The sequence below is a fragment of the Solanum pennellii genome, chromosome 4 (genome assembly GCF_001406875.1).
Source record: "Solanum pennellii chromosome 4, SPENNV200".
NCBI classification, from domain to species: domain Eukaryota; kingdom Viridiplantae; phylum Streptophyta; class Magnoliopsida; order Solanales; family Solanaceae; genus Solanum; species Solanum pennellii.
The window spans coordinates 60767860-60787329 of NC_028640.1; the positions used below are offsets into that span (position 1 = coordinate 60767860).

Below are 19470 nucleotides of genomic sequence, written 5' to 3' on the forward strand. Positions count from 1 at the left end.
TCCGACCCAGTCAGGGTTACGCAGCCTGTGACGGTCCGTCATGACTGTGACGGTACGTCCTGCCGGTCCGTCACAAAGTTCAGAGAGTTAATTCTGTGGAAAGATTTGTGACGGTGCGTCGTGCCAACGACTGTCCGTCCTGCCATTCCGTCGTGAAGTTCAGAGAGTCGATCTCAGTACCCAATTTTTCAGAATCTAAGTGTTTTGGAACGAGACCCCCTCGACGGTCCGTCGTGCCCACGACGGTCCATCGTGGAATCCGTCGACCCTGACAGTTATTACCAGAATAAACTCTACTGCTCAAAACGACTAAACAGGTCGTTACACTATATTTCTCCTAAATCAATCATAAACTTAACAAAACCCTCTTAAAATTGTGCTACAAACTCCAAATGACATTTTCAATTACTTTAAGAAATAACCTATCCAAACTAATCACAAATTCGTAAAATTCTAATAATGAATTCAAAATTTGAATCTTTATAATGACCATCAATGGTGAACTCTTATTTCTATAAATTTAAAGACGTGAAATTTCCATTTGAGAACATGATATTGTACATTTTTTGATTTTTCTATTTCTCTTCTTGTCGTGTTTTTGGATAAAATTAGTGAAAAATAGACAAAAACTAATTTAAAAACAATTATTTAAATGAAAATTTCCAAAAAAGATAAAAAGAAAAAAGAAGAAGAATTAAAAAAAAAAAAAAGGAAGAGAAAGAATGACACAGGAAGAGACGACGAAGAAGGAGGAAAAAAAGGAGGAAGAGAAAAAATAGGCAGAGAAAGAGGCGAAGGAAGATATACAGTATAATTTTTTAATTCTAAAAAATTGTTATGTTTAGTTAAAAAAATTATACTGACATAAATGGAAAATATTTTTTTTAATATTGCATATTTATATGATTTACCCATGATTAAAAGGGCTGATGGAAGAGGTGCTATTGGTGGGCTACTGGTTTGGGATTGGAAAAAGAAATGGGTTGTCTGAAAATATTGAGACAAGAGCCCAAAATTGGTTTCACAATGGATTGACAAAAGATTAGGTTTTGAGTTAAGAATTGTAATGACCCGAAAAATCAGCTTTTTTGAAAATTCTAAACTATTCTTTTAACTTTAGTTAATTTGTTGATGGGTAATTATAGATAATTATATTAATTGAAAGTTAATGAACTAAAGTGATAATTTATTTAAGACCATGTACTATTTAACTCTTATATATTAAAATAAGAAGTATGGTTGGTCAGTTTAGTACATAATTTAGAAAAAAGGATGGAGGAAAAGAACTCCGCAAAATCGATGATGGATAACATAGGTACTAACCCTTTTGTAACTACCAAATATTATCAATGATTAGGCAATCATGATATAGTTTATTTTTAACAATTGAAACTTTACCTTTTGATTATTATTTTTCTTTAGAAATGGTTGCTCATGTTATTGATGATTCTAAACATTTCCAGTGAGTTGCTTTTGTGATTTGATGGTAATCATTGGCTAATAATTTCAGCCAATCATTAGATAATGAATGTGTATGGCACCATTTCATTAAGTTTTAGTTCTGCCTATAGGTTTTATAGTTACGGATTTTATATCTATTAGTTAGTTATGTATGTTAATCTTATGGTTCAAATGTTGGTATATTAAGATAGGCTACTATGTTATTTGGAGAAATTATAACATAATTCTACTTCAAAAAAAAAAAGATATGATAATTGAAATGTTAATTGGCATCAAAATTGAGAGTTGGATTATAAATTCGGATAGATTTTAGGTCTAAGCTAGACCTATGGTAATATGAGTGTTGTTAGTTCAAAATCTTATTGTGATTATTAATGTGAATAGATTGCTTTGAGTTTGGAGTTCAACAAAATGGGAAGGCTCAAGTTTTAAAGTGAATTCTTGACTAATTGAGGCAAGTGAATTTCTAAACTCTTGTTAAGTGTATGAAATGCGTGTATTTCCTTGTGGTATATGTGTGGAAGTAATGGGATTTGGTGATGGGTTGACTTGTCAACATTGAATAATTCTAATGATGAAAACAAAGGGTAATAAAAGGCAATGTGAATACTTGCTTGTGTGTGATGTGTTGATAATAAAGAATGGTTTGAAAAGTTTTTTGAATCATTGTTGATGTTGTTGTGAATTGTGCAGTGTTATGAAAATGTTCGTATCCTCTTTATTTGTGTGAACAGGTCATTTGCATTATTTTAAGACATGGTTGTGACAAGTGTTATGTGCATTGAGAAAGAATGAGAACTTAAAGAGGATGTCATTTCGAGGGACGTATCGCGCGCCGGCGATGGATACTGTATTTCGAGGGACGTATCGCACGCCGCGATGGTTACTGATATCGAGGGTCGTGTCGTGCGCCGCGACAGATGCATGGACAGATATGTCCCCCATGGGTCCCGGACTGAGAGATAGCGGGTGTGTATCACTAGGTCAGACATGCATCATTATACTTGACATTGTATTCCATTGCATTGCACATATTTATCATTAGTGAACTTGATATCGTGTTTTGTTGATCTTCTGATTACCTTTCTGTGGAACTTGTGATTGATCAATATTGAGCTTGTTATTGCGGATATGTAATTTGTTGAAGTATTGTTGTTGAGGATATGTAATTTGTTGAAGTGTTGTTGAGGATATGTAATTTGTCTAAGTGTTGTTGTTGAGCTACGTGCTATGTAAACTGTGAGTTGTTAGGTTGGGTTGATTTTTAATGCAGGTTGTAGTTGTGGAGGTTCGGTTGGGGGTGGTAGGAGTACCCGTATTTCATCCCCTTAGCTTGTGTTTAGAGGTTTACTTGCTGAGTACCGTGTGGTTTGGTACTCACCCCTTGCTTCTACAAATTTTTGTAGGTTATGAGCCTGGATTTTTGTTGTACTTGTCATTCTCTTCTTTTCCGAGGCTTCTTGGAGATTTGTCAGGTAGTTGTTTCCATTGCAGCAGACTTTCTTCTCCTTAATTATGATCTTGTTCTATTCTAGAAACAAGTTCATTTGAGACTTGTTTTTCTTTTGAATCAATTGTTATACTTTAGAGGCTTGTACACGTGACAACCAGGTTTTGGGGTATAATGTAAGTTGATAGTAAATTTTCTGCATTTTAGTGTAATAGTTGAGTTTTAGGCTGACTTGTCTTGGTGGGATAAGACGAGTGCCATCACGTCCATTTTTGGGTCGTGACAAAATGGTATCAGAGTCCCAGGTTCATAGGTCTCACGTGTGAGTCGGGTCTAAGTAGAGTCTCGAGGATCGGTACGGAGACGTCTGTACTTATCTTCGAGAGGCTATAGTAACTTTTAGGAAAAATCTTCACTTCTTGGATCTCTATCGTGCGTACTTAGTCCGATTTTAATTTTTATCGCTTCACTCCATCGACTCTCATTTATGTGATGCCTCCTGTGTAGTTCCTCTGGTGAGTAGTTGGTGTGTCGTGTATTGGTTAAATTTTTCATTTGGTATTAAAGTGGAAGTGATATACTTATGGAAAGGATTTGTGGTTATATTTCGAATAATATAAAAAAAATAAAAAATTAAGGGGCTATGTAAATTTAGTTATCCTAGTAATATGATTAGTACTTGTGTGGTATATACGATATTTAGAGTGGTTAACAATTGGAAGTGGGATGATTAAAGGGATGACTAGATAATTGAGTTGTAACTTTGGAAACTATAATCAGTAAAGTTATCATAACATGAATGGAATTCTTAGAAAATGATGCACCAATTAAGGTTAGAATTTCTACTATAGTAGTATCGATGCTTACTTGGTTGGGGTTATGGAGTGTGATACATTTGATATTGACCTGCCCTATGAAAGAACGCATATAGCTTGGGCTAGATACGAAACTAATTTAGTAGTATTTTACCGCTATTTAATGCGTAAAAATGTGTGACCTGTTTGAATATGATCTTCTCGGTAGGTATGATATGTCCTAGTGGTGGATCTTAAATTTTTCTTACGGTGTAATATTAGTGGTATATTGAAACAAATATGTCGATTGTAAAGTGTGAATATTAACTAGTTAAAGAGTTATCAATTGTATCACATGCTCGTATAATGAGATTCAATGTTGCATTCACATTTGAGAAACCAAATAGGTTGTTATTGCAAATATTTGAGATAAAGCAGCGTGTATAAGAGAGATATTAGTGGTGGATTGTGAATATGGTATTAATGTTTTAAGTTAAGAGGTGTATCCCGAGGGTTCTAAATGAGGACCAGTGATTTCATCTTAAGGTCCAAGGGAATGGATAGATACCCCAAATGACAAGTTTAGGGTAAAGAAAGTCCCAAAGAGTATATTTGTGTGAAGGTAATTGAAGATTTTAGGGGAAAAAATGCATATAAGATTGAGTTAGTACTTTTATTTTGGTTGATATAGTGGGGTTCGAGGTGTCATGTCGATAATAAGGTTAACTTCGTGTAATGACAAGAGGTAACTGAGCATGATGGTAATAAGAGTTCGTAATGGATTGTGATTGAGATGGAACTATATAGTAAGAATTGATGGTTGAACGATTTTTTTGTATTGCAAAGAAGACTTGTGAGTACCTAAGGTTGTGGTTTGCTACTATTTGATGATTAACTTTGCGGCATAGAAAGTTATAGGAGGTGTTGAAACACTCCTTGAATAGAATTGAAGGAGTTGGAATCATAAATGGAAAGAATTAGTAGGATATAGTTTAGCCTTCGAAAGGAGGCGAGAACATGAATATTTACTCTAATTGTAAGGGACAAATTGGATGTATCTTCAGAAAAACTGTATAATCGGATTTAGAGACATGTGATTTCATCTATCTTGCCTAGATTATTGTGATAGTTTTACGGAGCATCATATTGGTTAAAAATTTATGAATAAAACTTGAGAAATGAGTATTTAGATGTTCAACTAGAGTGTGATTAATTTATTTTTTTTTGTGTGTGTGGTTTTCATTTTGGTAATTAGTACGAATTGAATTTTTAGCAAAAGATATGATAAGGTCAATGAAGAGGCGATCAATGATAAGCTAAGATACGTGAATTCATAAAAACTTCAAGTTATAAGCTAATGTTGATAGATAAAGGAATTGTGTTACATAGTTTCAAAATTCAAGTTTTTCAATGTGAGTTTGGGTTTGTAGTAGTGTGTTTTATCAAGGTATGAATCGGTAAGGTAAGAAATTATTTGTATCGGATATTGAGCATTTGGAAGGACTTGTGCATGATTTAAGTCGTAAAGTTGATTCCTTTTGATTGAAAAAAAATCTAAGGGAAGGTTTCAGATAAGGTTTTGATTTAGAGTATAAGGTTAAATTTTATGGATTATTGGTCAATTATTAAGTGAGTTAGCGAAAGAAATACTATTTTGGTGTATTAAAGAGTTTAAGATATTTAAAAAATTTCATTATGGAAAGAATTTAAGAGATGTAAAGGAATAAGACCTCTTATATAGATTTTTGGTTTGAAAAGAAGGTTGTATGAATTTTCATATATAAGTTCTATGACTATGAATGTGACTTGGTATAACATAGACTTATTAAGGTTCTATCAATGATTTTTATAAAGATGGAGTTTTAGTTTGGGTGAAAAGTAATGAAGTGTGAAAGATTTTATGTGAATATGTCGAGCTAGATTATTCAAAATATGATAGGTAACTTATGAATGCTCAATGGTGTGGACCTATCGTTCTACATGGTTAATGAGAAATTTAAGGGAATTGAAACTACTTTGTTGATGGGACTATACAGAGTGTTATGAGTTGTTACATAGATATTTAATGGTAAATAGAAGTTATGTGCTCATAGTATATAAAATTAATAAGGTGACCAAGAATTTCTCTAAATTATTACATAAGGTACATGATGGTTCTAATGGTAGTTGAAACTTGATTGGTAAAAGATTTTGTACAATTGATATTTGACGTAATTCAATAGTTTGATCTCAATGGATAGTACACTCAGATTTGCGTGAGACCTGCATCTGTCATGAAATGACTACATAAAAAGATAAGGAGTCATATTTTGAAATTTTTAGAGACGACAATGTGCTTTGTATAAAGACTTTGATATTAATAGCGGGTTGAGAGTGAAGAAATGATCAGTATGGTTAGATTGTTTTGTTAGTATTAAGAATTGTCTCTTTTTGTTACCGTACTATGATAGTATGTAGAGTTTTATAAATGGAATATGTATAAAAATTGTAATGGAGATCAGACTGGTTGATTTTGGGTGGCTAAAAAAAATAAGGGATAGAGTCAGATGAATGAAATTTTATTTATATAGGACCAATGGAAGGAGTATCTAGTGTTATTTGACTTTGGTTCTGTATATTCTTATGTGACCAGCTACTTCATGTTGGATATGATTTGGAGTGTGATTAATTGTCTATGACCATACATATTTTCACTTCTATGGGTGCATACCTAGTGGTGGATCGGGTGTACCGATCATGTGACGTCCTTTCAATAGGAAAAGATACTTGGACAGATTTAATTACTTTAGGTATGACATATGTGGTGTTTTCTTGGGATAATTGAAGTATACAAGTCGTTATGTACGACTTCGCTTATGAGAACTTATAGAAGAGTTTCCGTGAATATTTACAGTTATCTGATAGTGTTGTTAAAGGTTCTGCATCCTAGAGTGTATGGCTTGTTGGGTGTTTACTTGATCTTGTTCTTCTTTGGGTTAGATAAGTTTGATTCTCGCTTGATTAGTACTTTATGCCTAAATATCATATTTTCATAACTTAAGTCATGGAAAGATTGTGTTGTAAAAAAAGAAATCTTGATAAGATGTGTGATGGTGTGTGCATTATAAGTGTCTGCTGGTTGATTCAGGCTCACTTCTGGTTGTAGTCAGTATTGATTCTGATGGTTATGTGAAAAAAAAAATATTCGTAATGATGGTTGTGTTAAGGTCCAATGAGTTATAGTTTAGATTGAGTTAATGTGTCAGTCTAAGACTTAATAATCACTTCTGATTTGTAAATCTTTCAAATTTTATTCAAAAATTTAGGTCTTGATAGTTGATCTTGATGGAATGGTTTTAAGAATGAGCTTACTTGGAGGGATGAACACCTACTAGTAGGTCATAACATAAGATTTTGGTAATATGGTTATATTTCCTTCTTCTTTATGTTCGAGGACGAACATAGTTTTTAGTGGTGGATAATGTAATGACCCGAAAAATCAGCTTTTTTGAAAATTCTTAACTATTCTTTTAACTTTAGTTAATTTGTTGATGGGTAATTATAGATAATTAAATTAATTGAAAGTTAATGGACTAAAGTGATAATTTATTTAAGACCATGTACTATTTAACTCTTATATATTAAAATAAGAAGTAGGATTGGTCAGTTTAGTACAAAATTTAGAAAAAAGGATGGAGGAAAAGAACACCGCAAGATCGATGATGGATAACATAGGTACTAACCCTTTTGTAACTACCAATTATTAGCAATGATTAGGCAATCATGATATAGTTTATTTTTAACAATTGAAACTTTACCTTTTGATTATTATTTTTCTTTAGAAATGGTTGCTCTTGTTATTGATGATTCTAAACATTTCCAGTGATTTGCTTTTGTGATTTGATGGTAATCATTGGCTAATAATTTCAGCCAATCATTAGATAATGAATGTGTATGGCACCATTTCAAAAGGTTTTAATTCTGCCTATAGGTTTTATAGTTACGGATTTTATATCTATTAGTTAGTTATATATGTTAATCTCATGGTTCAAATGTTGGTATATTAAGATAGGCTACTATGTTATTTGGAGAAATTATAACATAATTCTACTTCGAAAAAAAAAAAGATATGATAATTGAAATGTTAATTGGCATCAAAATTGAGAGTTGGATTATAAATTCGGATAGATTTTAGGTCTAAGCTAGACCTATGGTAATATGAGTGTTGTTATTTCAAAATATTATTGTGATTATTAATGTGAATAGATTGCTTTGAGTTTGGAGTTCAATAAAATGGGAAGGCTCAAGTTTTAAAGTGAATTCTTGACTAATTGAGGCAAGTGGATTTCTAAACTCTTGTTAAGTGTATGAAATGCGTGTATTTCCTTGTGGTATATGTGTGGAAGTAATGGTATTTGGTGATGGGTTGACTTGTCCACATTGAATAATTCTAATGATGAAAACAAAGGGTAATAAAAGGCAATGTGAATAGTTGCTTGTGTGTGATGTGTTGATAATAAAGAATGGTTTGAAAAGTTTTTTGAATCATTGTTGATGTTGTTGTGAATTGTGCAGTGTTATGAAAATGTTCATATCCTCTTTATTTGTGTGAATAGGTCATTTGCATTATTTTAAGACATGGTTGTGACAAGTGTTATGTGCATTGAGAAAGAATGAGAACTTAAAGAGGATGTATCATTTCAAGGGACGTATCGCGCTCCACGATGGATACTATATTTCGAGGGACTTATCGTGCGCCACGATGGTTACTAATATCGAGGGTCGTGTCGTGCGCCGCGACAGATGCATGGACAGATATGTCCCCCATGGGTCCCGGACTGAGAGACAGCGGGTGTGTATCACTAGGTCAGACATGCATCATTATACTTGACATTGTATTCCATTGCATTGCACATATTTATCATTAGTGAACTTGATATCGTGTTTTGTTGATCTTCTGATTACCTTTCTGTGGAACTTGTGATTGATCAATATTGAGCTTGTTATTGCGGATATGTAATTTGTTGATGTATTTTTGTTGAGGATATGTAATTTGTTGAAGTGTTGTTGAGGATATGTAATTTGTCTAAGTGTTATTGTTGAGCTACGTGCTATGTAAACTGTGAGTTGTTAGGTTGGGTTGATTTTTAATGCAGGTTGTAATTGTGGAGGTTCGGTTGGGGGTGGTAGGAGTACCCGTATTTCATCCCCTTAGCTTTTGTTTAGAGGTTTACTTGCTGAGTACAGTGTGGTTTGGTACTCACCCCTTGCTTCTACAAATTTTTGTAGGTTATGAGCCTGGATTTTTGTTGTACTTGTCATTCTCTTCTTTTCCGAGGCTTCTTGGAGATTTGTCAGGTAATTGTTTCCATCGCATCAGACTTTCTTCTCCTTAATTATGATCTTGTTCTATTTAGAAACAAGTTCATTTGAGACTTGAGTTTTTCTTTTGAATCAATTGTAATACTTTAGAGGCTTGTACACGTGACAACCAGGTTTTGGGGTATAATGTAAGTTGATAGTAAATTTTCTGCATTTTATTGTAATAGTTGAGTTTTAGGCTGACTTGTCTTGGTGGGATAAGACGAGTGTCATCACGTCCATTTTTGGGTCGTGACAAGAATTTGGCCCATGGATTGCAATTTTGGCCAAATAAATTTTAAAAATTTAACCAAATTGAGTTGATTAGCAAATTCGGCTAAAATTTAAATAAGTTGAATTGACGTTAATTAATTAACAAGCTTCTTAATTTTAACAAGATAAAATAATTAATTTAATTATAAACTAAGGATTAAATATATAAACTGCTAATTTGGACAAAATTAATTTAATAACGCGTTAAATAAGAGTAAAGTCTTTTTGAGACGATTTTCGAATATTTTATAAAATAAAGTAATTATATAAAAATATATATCAGTTAAATTATAAAAATCGACTAAAGCTACTTTAAAATTACATTAAAAATATTTTGAATTTTATAAAATCAATTATTTCAACTCGTTTGGAATTTAGGAAGCGCGATGATTAATTTGCATTGTGTAGGTCCAAAATTGGGTGTCAACAGTGATCTCAAAAATATTTTTTAAGTATTTGAAAATAGTTTTTCCACATATTTTCCCAGACTATCAAAATGTCATTGGCAGTATGAAACCTCTTTTGAAAATATTATTCTACAAAAGAATTATAGAGTTTCAATTTTCTTTGACAATCTTTACATAGTGTCAAAGTACATTCCACAAACTCACCAACTCTATGTTACTGGTCTTTTTCCTCTATCACAAATAGACATACCACTTAGTATTTAGAGTGTTTCTATATAATAGTGAAATTTATAGAAAATCAAAAGTACAGCAGAGACTTAGTAGGTGAAGTTTTCATATTCTTCAAATCAATTGCATAGTCTAATTTATTCAGAGTAGAAAAACTACAAAAGTTTTTAATACACAAGGAGTACAAAAATACAAAAGTTTATTAGTCTCCAAACGGAATTAAACATATTCTTTTATCACATAAAAATATTTTTCTTTTCAAATAGCCTTCCAACTATAACATTTTGACATACTAATTTATCAAACAAAATTGTGCATCTCTCATTTTGTAAGCTAAAGAATTTTAAAGGAAAACTATTTGTCAAGCAAAATTAATTCCACAACATATAGTTTGCAGATCTTTTTCCAAAGATACACATGATAAAAAATCAAAATTGTTAACTCTTAGAAACTATTTTCCTCCTTAGACAAATAATAAGAAGGTTATCTGGTGTAATTTATAACCAGAATACCACAAACTTTTTCTGTTACATTCTCACTTCGACCCTGCTAAATAAAGCATCGAATTATGAAAAAATAATGCATTTATCTTCTACTTCCATGATCAAATTCTCATATCTGTAGAATACAAAAAATGCTAACAGTATAAAAATTTTCTTAAGATTGTTGTTCATAGTATTCCTAAAATACTTTGAACCAAAACTTTGAAGAACTTGGTATGACACAACAATGTTAAAGAACATTTTCAGAACTAGAAAATTAAAACTAGTAATGAAACTAAATCAAAAACAATTAAAAAAATTATACAAAATATTTCTTAAAGAAGAATTGTTGTCAATCTGTGTTTAAAGAAAGAATCTTACTGATTCCAACAAATTTTGTAGAAACACGAAGTTACCAAAGTTCAATGAACCAGTAAAGAACAGAAGAACATAAATTAATCCAAAAATCTAAAATCTGTAACAAATACCAAAATCTGGAAAATAGATAGAAGATCAAGCCCATTGAATGCACATTGTCCCATTAAGGAAATTATTTCCCTCTAGTATCCGAGGTTTGATTTGGAATATATCCTTCCAGGACAGAATGATCTCAATCACCAGTATATTGATACCCAAAATTCTGGTGTCAGCGAGCCACTCAACGGCAGTAAAGTACACTTAAAATGCTAGATTTAGTAGTAGTAGAAGAAGTCCAAAAAATTCTATTTTCAAAATGAGAGAAAATCCCTTAATTTATATAAAACAAAGGATAGTGAGAAAAGATTCTTATTGTTCCTTACCGAAAAAGCCACAATCTTTTAGAAAGGTCGTCGCCTTTCATAAAAGTCACAACTTTTCATAAAAGTCATAATTTTTCATAAAAGTTGCAACCTTTATAAAAATAGTAATTCTTCATAAAAGTTGTGACTCTTCATTCTTCATTCAAACCTTTTTCACAAATATTTCATATGATTCCCTTATTGCATCCCATAGGAAATTAATATGGGATAACGATCAGAGCTCACTCTTGGAAGATGGAAAACATCAATAATGGGAAACAAATTACTCTAGTTTTCATTAACTACCACCATATCAAGCGTCTTCGATATAATTTTATCATGTTTTCTCTCATCACTAACTATCTGCCAATTAGGCATGTGAAGAGGTAAAGAGTACCCAAACTGGAGATATAGGAAGATCTTCCTCTGCTTAAAATCCGGAGTCCATCTTTGTTGCAATCCCTCAATTTTTTACAAAATCAGATTGTCAAGAAGGATTTTGTTTTCAGAGGATCCTCTCCCTCCGGCTGCCTCATAACCTAGCCTCCCACTGGGGGCCGCTATGCCAAAAGCGAGAGAAACCCCATCCCTCTCTTTCCTTTTTTCGCCCCCATGTCGCCACACGGGGGGAACATGGGGACGATTTCTCTAACGAAAATGGAACATTCAGTGGCGGGGAGAGAGTTTTTTTAATGTTAGTATGACATAGCAACAAAGCTAGAGATATTTAAAACTGCATGCAAGAGCCAATTGAGCTGCTTCTTCTCTTTCTTTGGCATTCAGAAATTTGAAAAAAGCGAAAAACTCATGTTCAATGACAAAAGTTTCCTAATATTTTTTTATCCTAAGGTACCATGCTTACCTTCTTCCACTCCCAATCAAAGAAGAGAAAAGGAGCATAAAACAGGACAAAAGGAAGGCTTGGCTAAATCAAATTTGAAACAAAGAGCACGATGATGAACACAAAAATCAAATGATAAAGTCACAATCATAGTGGATAGACCAAGTCTTTAGTTCTCCATATTCATCAAATTAAAAACAAAGCAACTAAAAGAGTTTTGGGACTATGTATTACTTGATGTTGCATCATACCAATATGATTTAGCATAGAACTTTCTCTCGGATGGCGGCGAAGAAGCAAAAGAATGGGCAAACAAACATGTTTTATAGCGACATACTACTTATATACTTCCAAACATGTACATCAATAGATAACACAACTGAACAAGGGTACCAGTAAATGGTACGAATATCAACCACATCGCCAATCATATTGTCTGCATTTTATAGGTTGATTTTTAATCGATGACAGCTTCAAAATCAAGCAAAAATACAACTATATAAAAATGTTTTTTCCATTCAAACAAAAATACAATATGACATAATTGCTAGGTACTAATGTTTTTCCCTTATTCTAATACTGACAAAATTCACTTTGATCTCCACCACCTGCACCCCCAAATAAAAAGTTATAGTCCCAGTAGCCATCCTTTGCATTATAATGATTGCCTTCGTAAAAACACCTTGATTCACGAGGTTCAACCTTAGATTCATCTGGTGAAACTTGTTGTTTGTGGCCATCTACTTCTATTTCATACAAGACTTTGCGCATATAACTAGTGAGCAGCCAATGTCCTCCTCTAAATTGACCATTTCCCATAGGAGGCGTAATATATTGACCTCCTGGTGTGTACACTTTCCCTCCGTATTGCACTAAGTCCCCTGCATTTTCAGTCAATTTGTTGAACACTTCATAGGGCCACATTCCTATCTCCTCATTCATCACCGGCATAGTAAGATGATAATCAAAATATTTTGTCTAACAAAATGATAAAAGTATGATTATTTACATAAAAGACAAGTAAGAAAATTATTGAAAGTGTGTAGCATAACATACCTGATACAACCTGAGAAGCACTTCCTCTTTGTAATAACTTTCTATTTCTGAGGTCCTTGGAAAAGCATAATCTATAGGTATTGTACGACTTAATTGGATAAATCCCGGACACTTTGTGTTGTAACATCCTGTTTTCTGATAGCTATCCACCTATCCCAAAGTATTTCTCGATTATTTCATATATTTTTTTTCAAAAGGAACTTGTCATTCAATCAAAGTTACACTTACTGTCCACTTGGTATACAAATGAGTTCGTGTGTCACCATTCAAACTTGGATGCACCTGGAAAATGAATATGTACTGATCGTAATCTTTTGAAATTGAATAGATGCAATAAGAAATGACAACTTACAATCCATCCGACTTGTATCTCCTCGACGTTTTGCCCTTTCCCATTAGAAAGAAAAATGGTTGCAGCACTGTATGAACCATTTCCATCTACTTTAGGATTATATATACTAAGAAATGCAGAGACACCATAAAATCTTTCTATTGGTGGAGTCGCTTGTATCCTAATTCCTGCAAACTAAATACAATGTTTTTCAATTTTTCTTTCGATATAATTAAGAAATTTCATTAAATTTATATAATTTCTCACTTATATTAGTTAAGCTAATACTTATGCTTACAATTCAATGATATTTTATAGTCGTGATTTTGCTTAGCGATATCTCCTCCAAATGAGCTTCTAACATTGTTGCAATGAAGAAAACTATTTTGTTATTATGTGTAAACTTGGATCTATGAAGGATTGACATTTGATTTTTCATCTCTTCTTTTTTGTATATGAGTTTTCCTACTTTCTTCTTTTTTGGATTGTTGTTGATTCTTCAGTGTAATTGTTGCAAGAGTTGTGAAACTTATGATATTTTATGTTAGAGATAGACATTTACTTTTGTATTATTTTTAGTTGTGATCAGCGTTTTAAAAGCGAGGGTGTGAGCCGAGGCGTAAGCCTCATAAATTTTTAATTTACAATATAGTATAATAACATAATAACACAAAATTATAAGAATACATCAATAGTTTTAGATAATTACAAACATAATTAAGGAAACTCATAGAAATAAATCATGTTTAACATGATTATACTAGTATAAATGATCTAATGTCTTAACTTTCTAATAATAAAATAATCATTATTTCTAGAAAAAAATATTATTATTACACTATACAATTTAGCCCCCTAAAAGAAAATAATAAATAAAACTTACTACTATTATAATAAAAAGGGAAAATGTACAAGTATCCTCTCCACCTACACCAGAAATCACAGAGACACACTTATACTATACTAAGGTCCTATTACCCCCTTGAACTTATTTTATAAGTAATTTTCTACCCCTTTTCGGCCTATGTGGCACTGGCTTAAAAAAAAGTCAACTAGCGTTGGGCCCACAAAGAAAGTGCCACGTAGGCCAAAAAGGGGAAGAAAATTATTAATAAAATAAGTTCAGGGGGTAATAGGACCTTAGTATAGTATAAGTGCGTCTTTGAGATTTCGGATATAGGTTGAGGGGGTACTTGTGCATTATTCCTAATAAAAACATCAATTTATCATGAATAAAAATTAAATTACTTTCAAATACCTAAATAAAATGTGATAATTTTGAGACATATGACAAAACCATGATGACCAATGATAAGTGAACAAGTAAAATTTCACTATATAATTTTAAAAGCAATGTTACGTACTAAATAATTATCTTCACAATGTTACCAAATAGTAAAGATACGATACTTTGACTTGTTGTTTGAGTTACTCTCAATCTTCTTATCTCTATAGATAAAAAAAATATTAAATATGTCAACAATGTTAACTAAAGATTTTAACTCATAATTTGTATAAGATCTATTAGGCGAGCCTCGAGCATTGAGCGTTGGGCGTGCTTAGGGCGTACAATCGGGTGCTTAGGGCGTACAATCAGACGCTCAGGACGTAAGTCTTAAAGAACTAAGTCCTGCAGTTGAGTCTTGAAGGGTTTTGCTAGAGTCTCGCCCCAGGGAGAACCCCCGAGGTGAGTCCCAAAAAAGTCTTTTAAAACATTGATTGTGATTGGTTTCTTGGTGCGGAGAGGAAGTGTGATTGGAGGATGAAGTTGTGGTTTTTTATCAATGCTGAACAAATGAATTTATGAATTTTTTTAAGAGGTTATAATTTTCTTGCATACTTGTTGACTGAAATGGAAATGTTTTGAGCTTATAATGGTGATCATTATTTTCCTCTCTATTTTTTTTAATGAAATAAGGACTAACAACGGTGATCATAATTAAATAATATTTATAAATGAATACTTGAAAAATATATTGTGTTAACATTATTATGCTTATGTGAGTATTAAAAATTTATTTTGAAAATATTGGAGAGAAAACAAAGGTATTGGAGAGTAGTGATGCGGTGGATAGAAAGAGTGACATTTTTGGAAAAGATATAGAAATTTTGGATATTTGATATGGGCCAACTGGAGGGAAGTCACATATGGTCTCACTAATTTAAGAGCTAATTATTTAGATAAATTTAGCTTGTAATATAATGAATTTATAATATTTTTATGCATTCAGATACGTTTAGACCCATGTATCTCGAGATACATGAATTAAAATTATGTGTAATTTAGTCTAGATACACGGTATCCAAGGTGAATTTGCATAGATATGGGATACAAACAAATCTAGCTTGTCTCTTTCCATCTCACTCGCCACTCTCCTATAATTTATTTGATTACAGATACATGCAAACTACACTAGATATATACATGTACATGTACATTTGTATCTAGGATACATGACTATCTCGCTCGCGTCCCTCCCATCTCGTTTGTCACTCTCCTATGTATTTTTTATCTGAGGTAAATGTGAATTACACTAGATACATACAGATTCACATATGTAGTATGTATCTAGTGTGATTCACATGTATATCGGATACATGATTATATATCGCGCTCGCCTCTCTCTCCATCTCGCTCGTCTCTCTCCCTGTCTCTCTCACATCTCTCCCTATTTTAGTATATCTAATAGCAAAAATATATGTATCTAAATATATATATTCCTCAATATATGATAGAAAACTCTTTATTAATGATAAGATGCATTATTATTTAAAAGTATAGATATAATTAGTATATATAATATAAATGTATATCTAATAAGGTAATTTTCCCTAAATTGAAATGGAATTACACGGATCGTAAACTATTAATATTAGATGGTATATATGTGTAACTTTCCCCAAAAGACTAAACATACATAAAGTTGTTAAAAATAAAATTACCTAACTAGACATACTTTACTATTATATATACTTATTTTATGATAAGTTTTTAAAAATTACACATAATACCATTTTTAATATTTATATTATATATTTTAAAAAGATTTAATTAGATACACAAATCTCTTAAATATGATATTAAATAATTATCTTAAACTTTAAACTCCTTAATTAATGCTACATTTGCAATTCAAATTATTTTTTCACTACCCTAATGTTCACCTCGACCCCACACGTACTTTATATCTATGCATCTCTCTATCTTCCTTAACTAAATCGTGATGTTCACCATCATACAAACTTATATTCATTATCGTCATCATATATCTTTTCTATAAATTAGTCATTAATTGTCTTTTTTCAAGATGACCAATATTATCCAGAAGAAGTTCAAGGTTTCTTCAACACAACTGTTATATATATCAATGGGGTAAATTATTATTATTATTTATTATTCTCATGTATCTTGATTTACATTCCGTGTACCAATGGGGTAAATTATTATTATTATTCATTATTCTCATGTATCTCGATTTACATTCCATTCAAGTATCTGAGATAGAGTTTATATTGGTGTTAAATCTTATTGTATAAACTTTTACAAATTAGGTTTTTGTCGTTGCTGGGTTTTCATCTGCCAACATTCAAGTCAAAAATTTAAGACACAAAGGAAGGAATGGGTAAAGAAGATCATGTGTACAATTACAAAATTAGTATGATTTATACTTTTGTTATTTTAGGAACACTTGTTAGAGTTGACACGCAAGGATCGTGTAAATCTGTTTAGTTTGCTATTATTCATCAACTAATAAAATAAGTTACACCCTTGAATTCAAGGTAATAAATCATGTATCTCGACTTTTAAAACCGATGAATATATATATCTCAAGAAAAATGATAAGTGTATCTCAAGGCCGAAATATTCAAAAATTTAAGATACAAAACAAAAAATTAATGAAGAAATGAAGTTTACAAATACAGAATTACTAAGATTTTATTATTTCATTATTTTAGGGGAACTTGTTAAAGTTGATAAGTAAGGATCCTGTAAATCGGTTTTGATTGTTAATTATTCATCCATTAATCCTTTAATTAAGGAAAATAAGTTATACTCATTAATTCAAAGTTATAAATAGTGTATTTTGATTTTTATAATCAATGAATACATGTATCTCGCGTGTATGATACATGTATCACAATTAAACATCTAATTAAGAAAATCAATTATAACTAATTAATTTAAATAAATGAAATATGTATCTCGATTTTAAAGTCAGGAGATACATGTATCAAACATATTCAGACTCATCCATCTTAAGCACAAAATATGATAGAGAAAGTAATATTTGAATTTTATTTAAAATCTTAATTAGTAAGACCTAAATAGTGGAATTTATGTAGTTTAACCTTGTTAAAATGGAATTGGCTCATGAAGTCGCTCCAACCCAATTTTTTATTTAAGAAGTATTGGGTTGAATTTTTATCCCATTTATGAGGTTATTCGCCCAAATGTTGACACACACATATATATATGTATATATTTAATTCTATTTATATTTCTAAATATTTATATATTTTGCAATTTGTAAGTATTTATTTTATCATATATTGAAAAAAAATATAGTTAGATATTTATATTTTTGCTACAGATACACTAAAATAGAGCAAAAGACGAATGCACTAGTCATGTATCACACATACATTCGAATCACACTATATTATATGTATCTGGTGTGGTTCACATGTATCTAGGATATCAAATACATAGGAGGGTGACGAGAGAGACGAAAGGGAGGCGAATCCACTTGGATACAATATATTTTGAATAAATTACACCTAATTTTGACTTCGTGTATTTCAAGATACATCTAAATGTATCTCGACGCACCGTAATCTGGTAAGAATTGTAATATTGCAAACTAGAGTATATCTAAGTAAGAGAGATTTAGAGATAAAATTTGAGAAAAGTTGATTGAATAGAATTTCTAAAGAGAGAGAGAATATTAAATTTTAAAAGAAGATATTTTCAATGATGAGATAATATTTTTCTGAACTTAAATTATTTTATACTATCTTTTGGCATCTAACTTGCCATACACATTTAGAGATATTTTTCACCCTTTTCTATATCAAATTAAACTATATAAATGCCAATTTAGAATTAGAGGCCCTTATTTCTTTCATTTATTATGTTTCAATTTATCACCAAAATTATTGAAGGGGTAGTTTGTCCTAGCCTGGGATTAGATTAAAGTAAATTAATAAGGATCTTCATTATAAAAAAGAACAAAAAGAGAGATTTGTAATCGAAGACTTACATCAATCCAATTATATCCAAAGTACTGATTACCCAAGCTCATGGAGGCATCTAGATCCCTTTGGAGTTGTTTCTTTGTTATTTTACGTATCGGCACAGTTCCAACTGGACATCCTTCTTTATTCAACCAATATTCCTCCGCCTTGAAACCATCCAATTCGTTTCCCCTTTTTGGCTCCATAGCTTTTAACTTTTGTCTTTCAAGCTTCTTCGTGATCGTCATCTATTTTTGCATTCCACATTAAATAAAATGAATATACCTTAATTCAAAGCTTATATATACTTCAGAAGTAAGAATATATCTATAACAAAATATTACCTTAATTCTTTCTGAGCCCAATGTTAAATGCAGAAGAGTTGGTTGCTTGTAGATGTCCACACAGTCATATAAGTCTCCATGAATAGTCTAAAAAACAATATGTTGGACAAAGACCTTCAAATAGAAATGAAAGAATTTTTTGTACGAAGAAGAAAAGTTCATAGTTGACTACATTTACATTTTTTGTAAATTTAAAATGTCCAAACATATGTAAATCATACCTCAATCGTAAAATTCGATCTTGCGACATACTTATAGCTCTCAACCACATTTGAAAAAATTATAATTGAAACTAAAAGAGAGAGGTAAATTGCCATTGGAAACAATGATATATTGTTTCTTGAAAAAATATTCTAAATAATCTTGACTTTACATTATGAGTACAAGATTTTGACTAATTAATCGTAGTAAGTGGTTAATAAATAGTCTAAATGATCTAATATTTAAAT

The 19470-nt window shown here is 31.4% G+C and overlaps 1 protein-coding gene across 1 annotated transcript; it reads right to left on the reverse strand.

Annotated features, from left to right (window-relative positions):
* Positions 1–12628: 12628 nt before the first annotated feature.
* Positions 12629–18925, reverse strand: LOC107016868. Its single transcript, XM_015217196.1, has 4 exons — positions 18704–18925; positions 13340–13393; positions 13112–13261; positions 12629–13033 (listed from the first exon to the last, which is right to left on the reverse strand). The coding sequence occupies exons 1-4, from the start codon at positions 18923–18925 to the stop codon at positions 12629–12631; spliced, it is 831 nt and encodes a 276-aa protein (XP_015072682.1).
* Between the last annotated feature and the right edge of the window lie 545 nt (positions 18926–19470).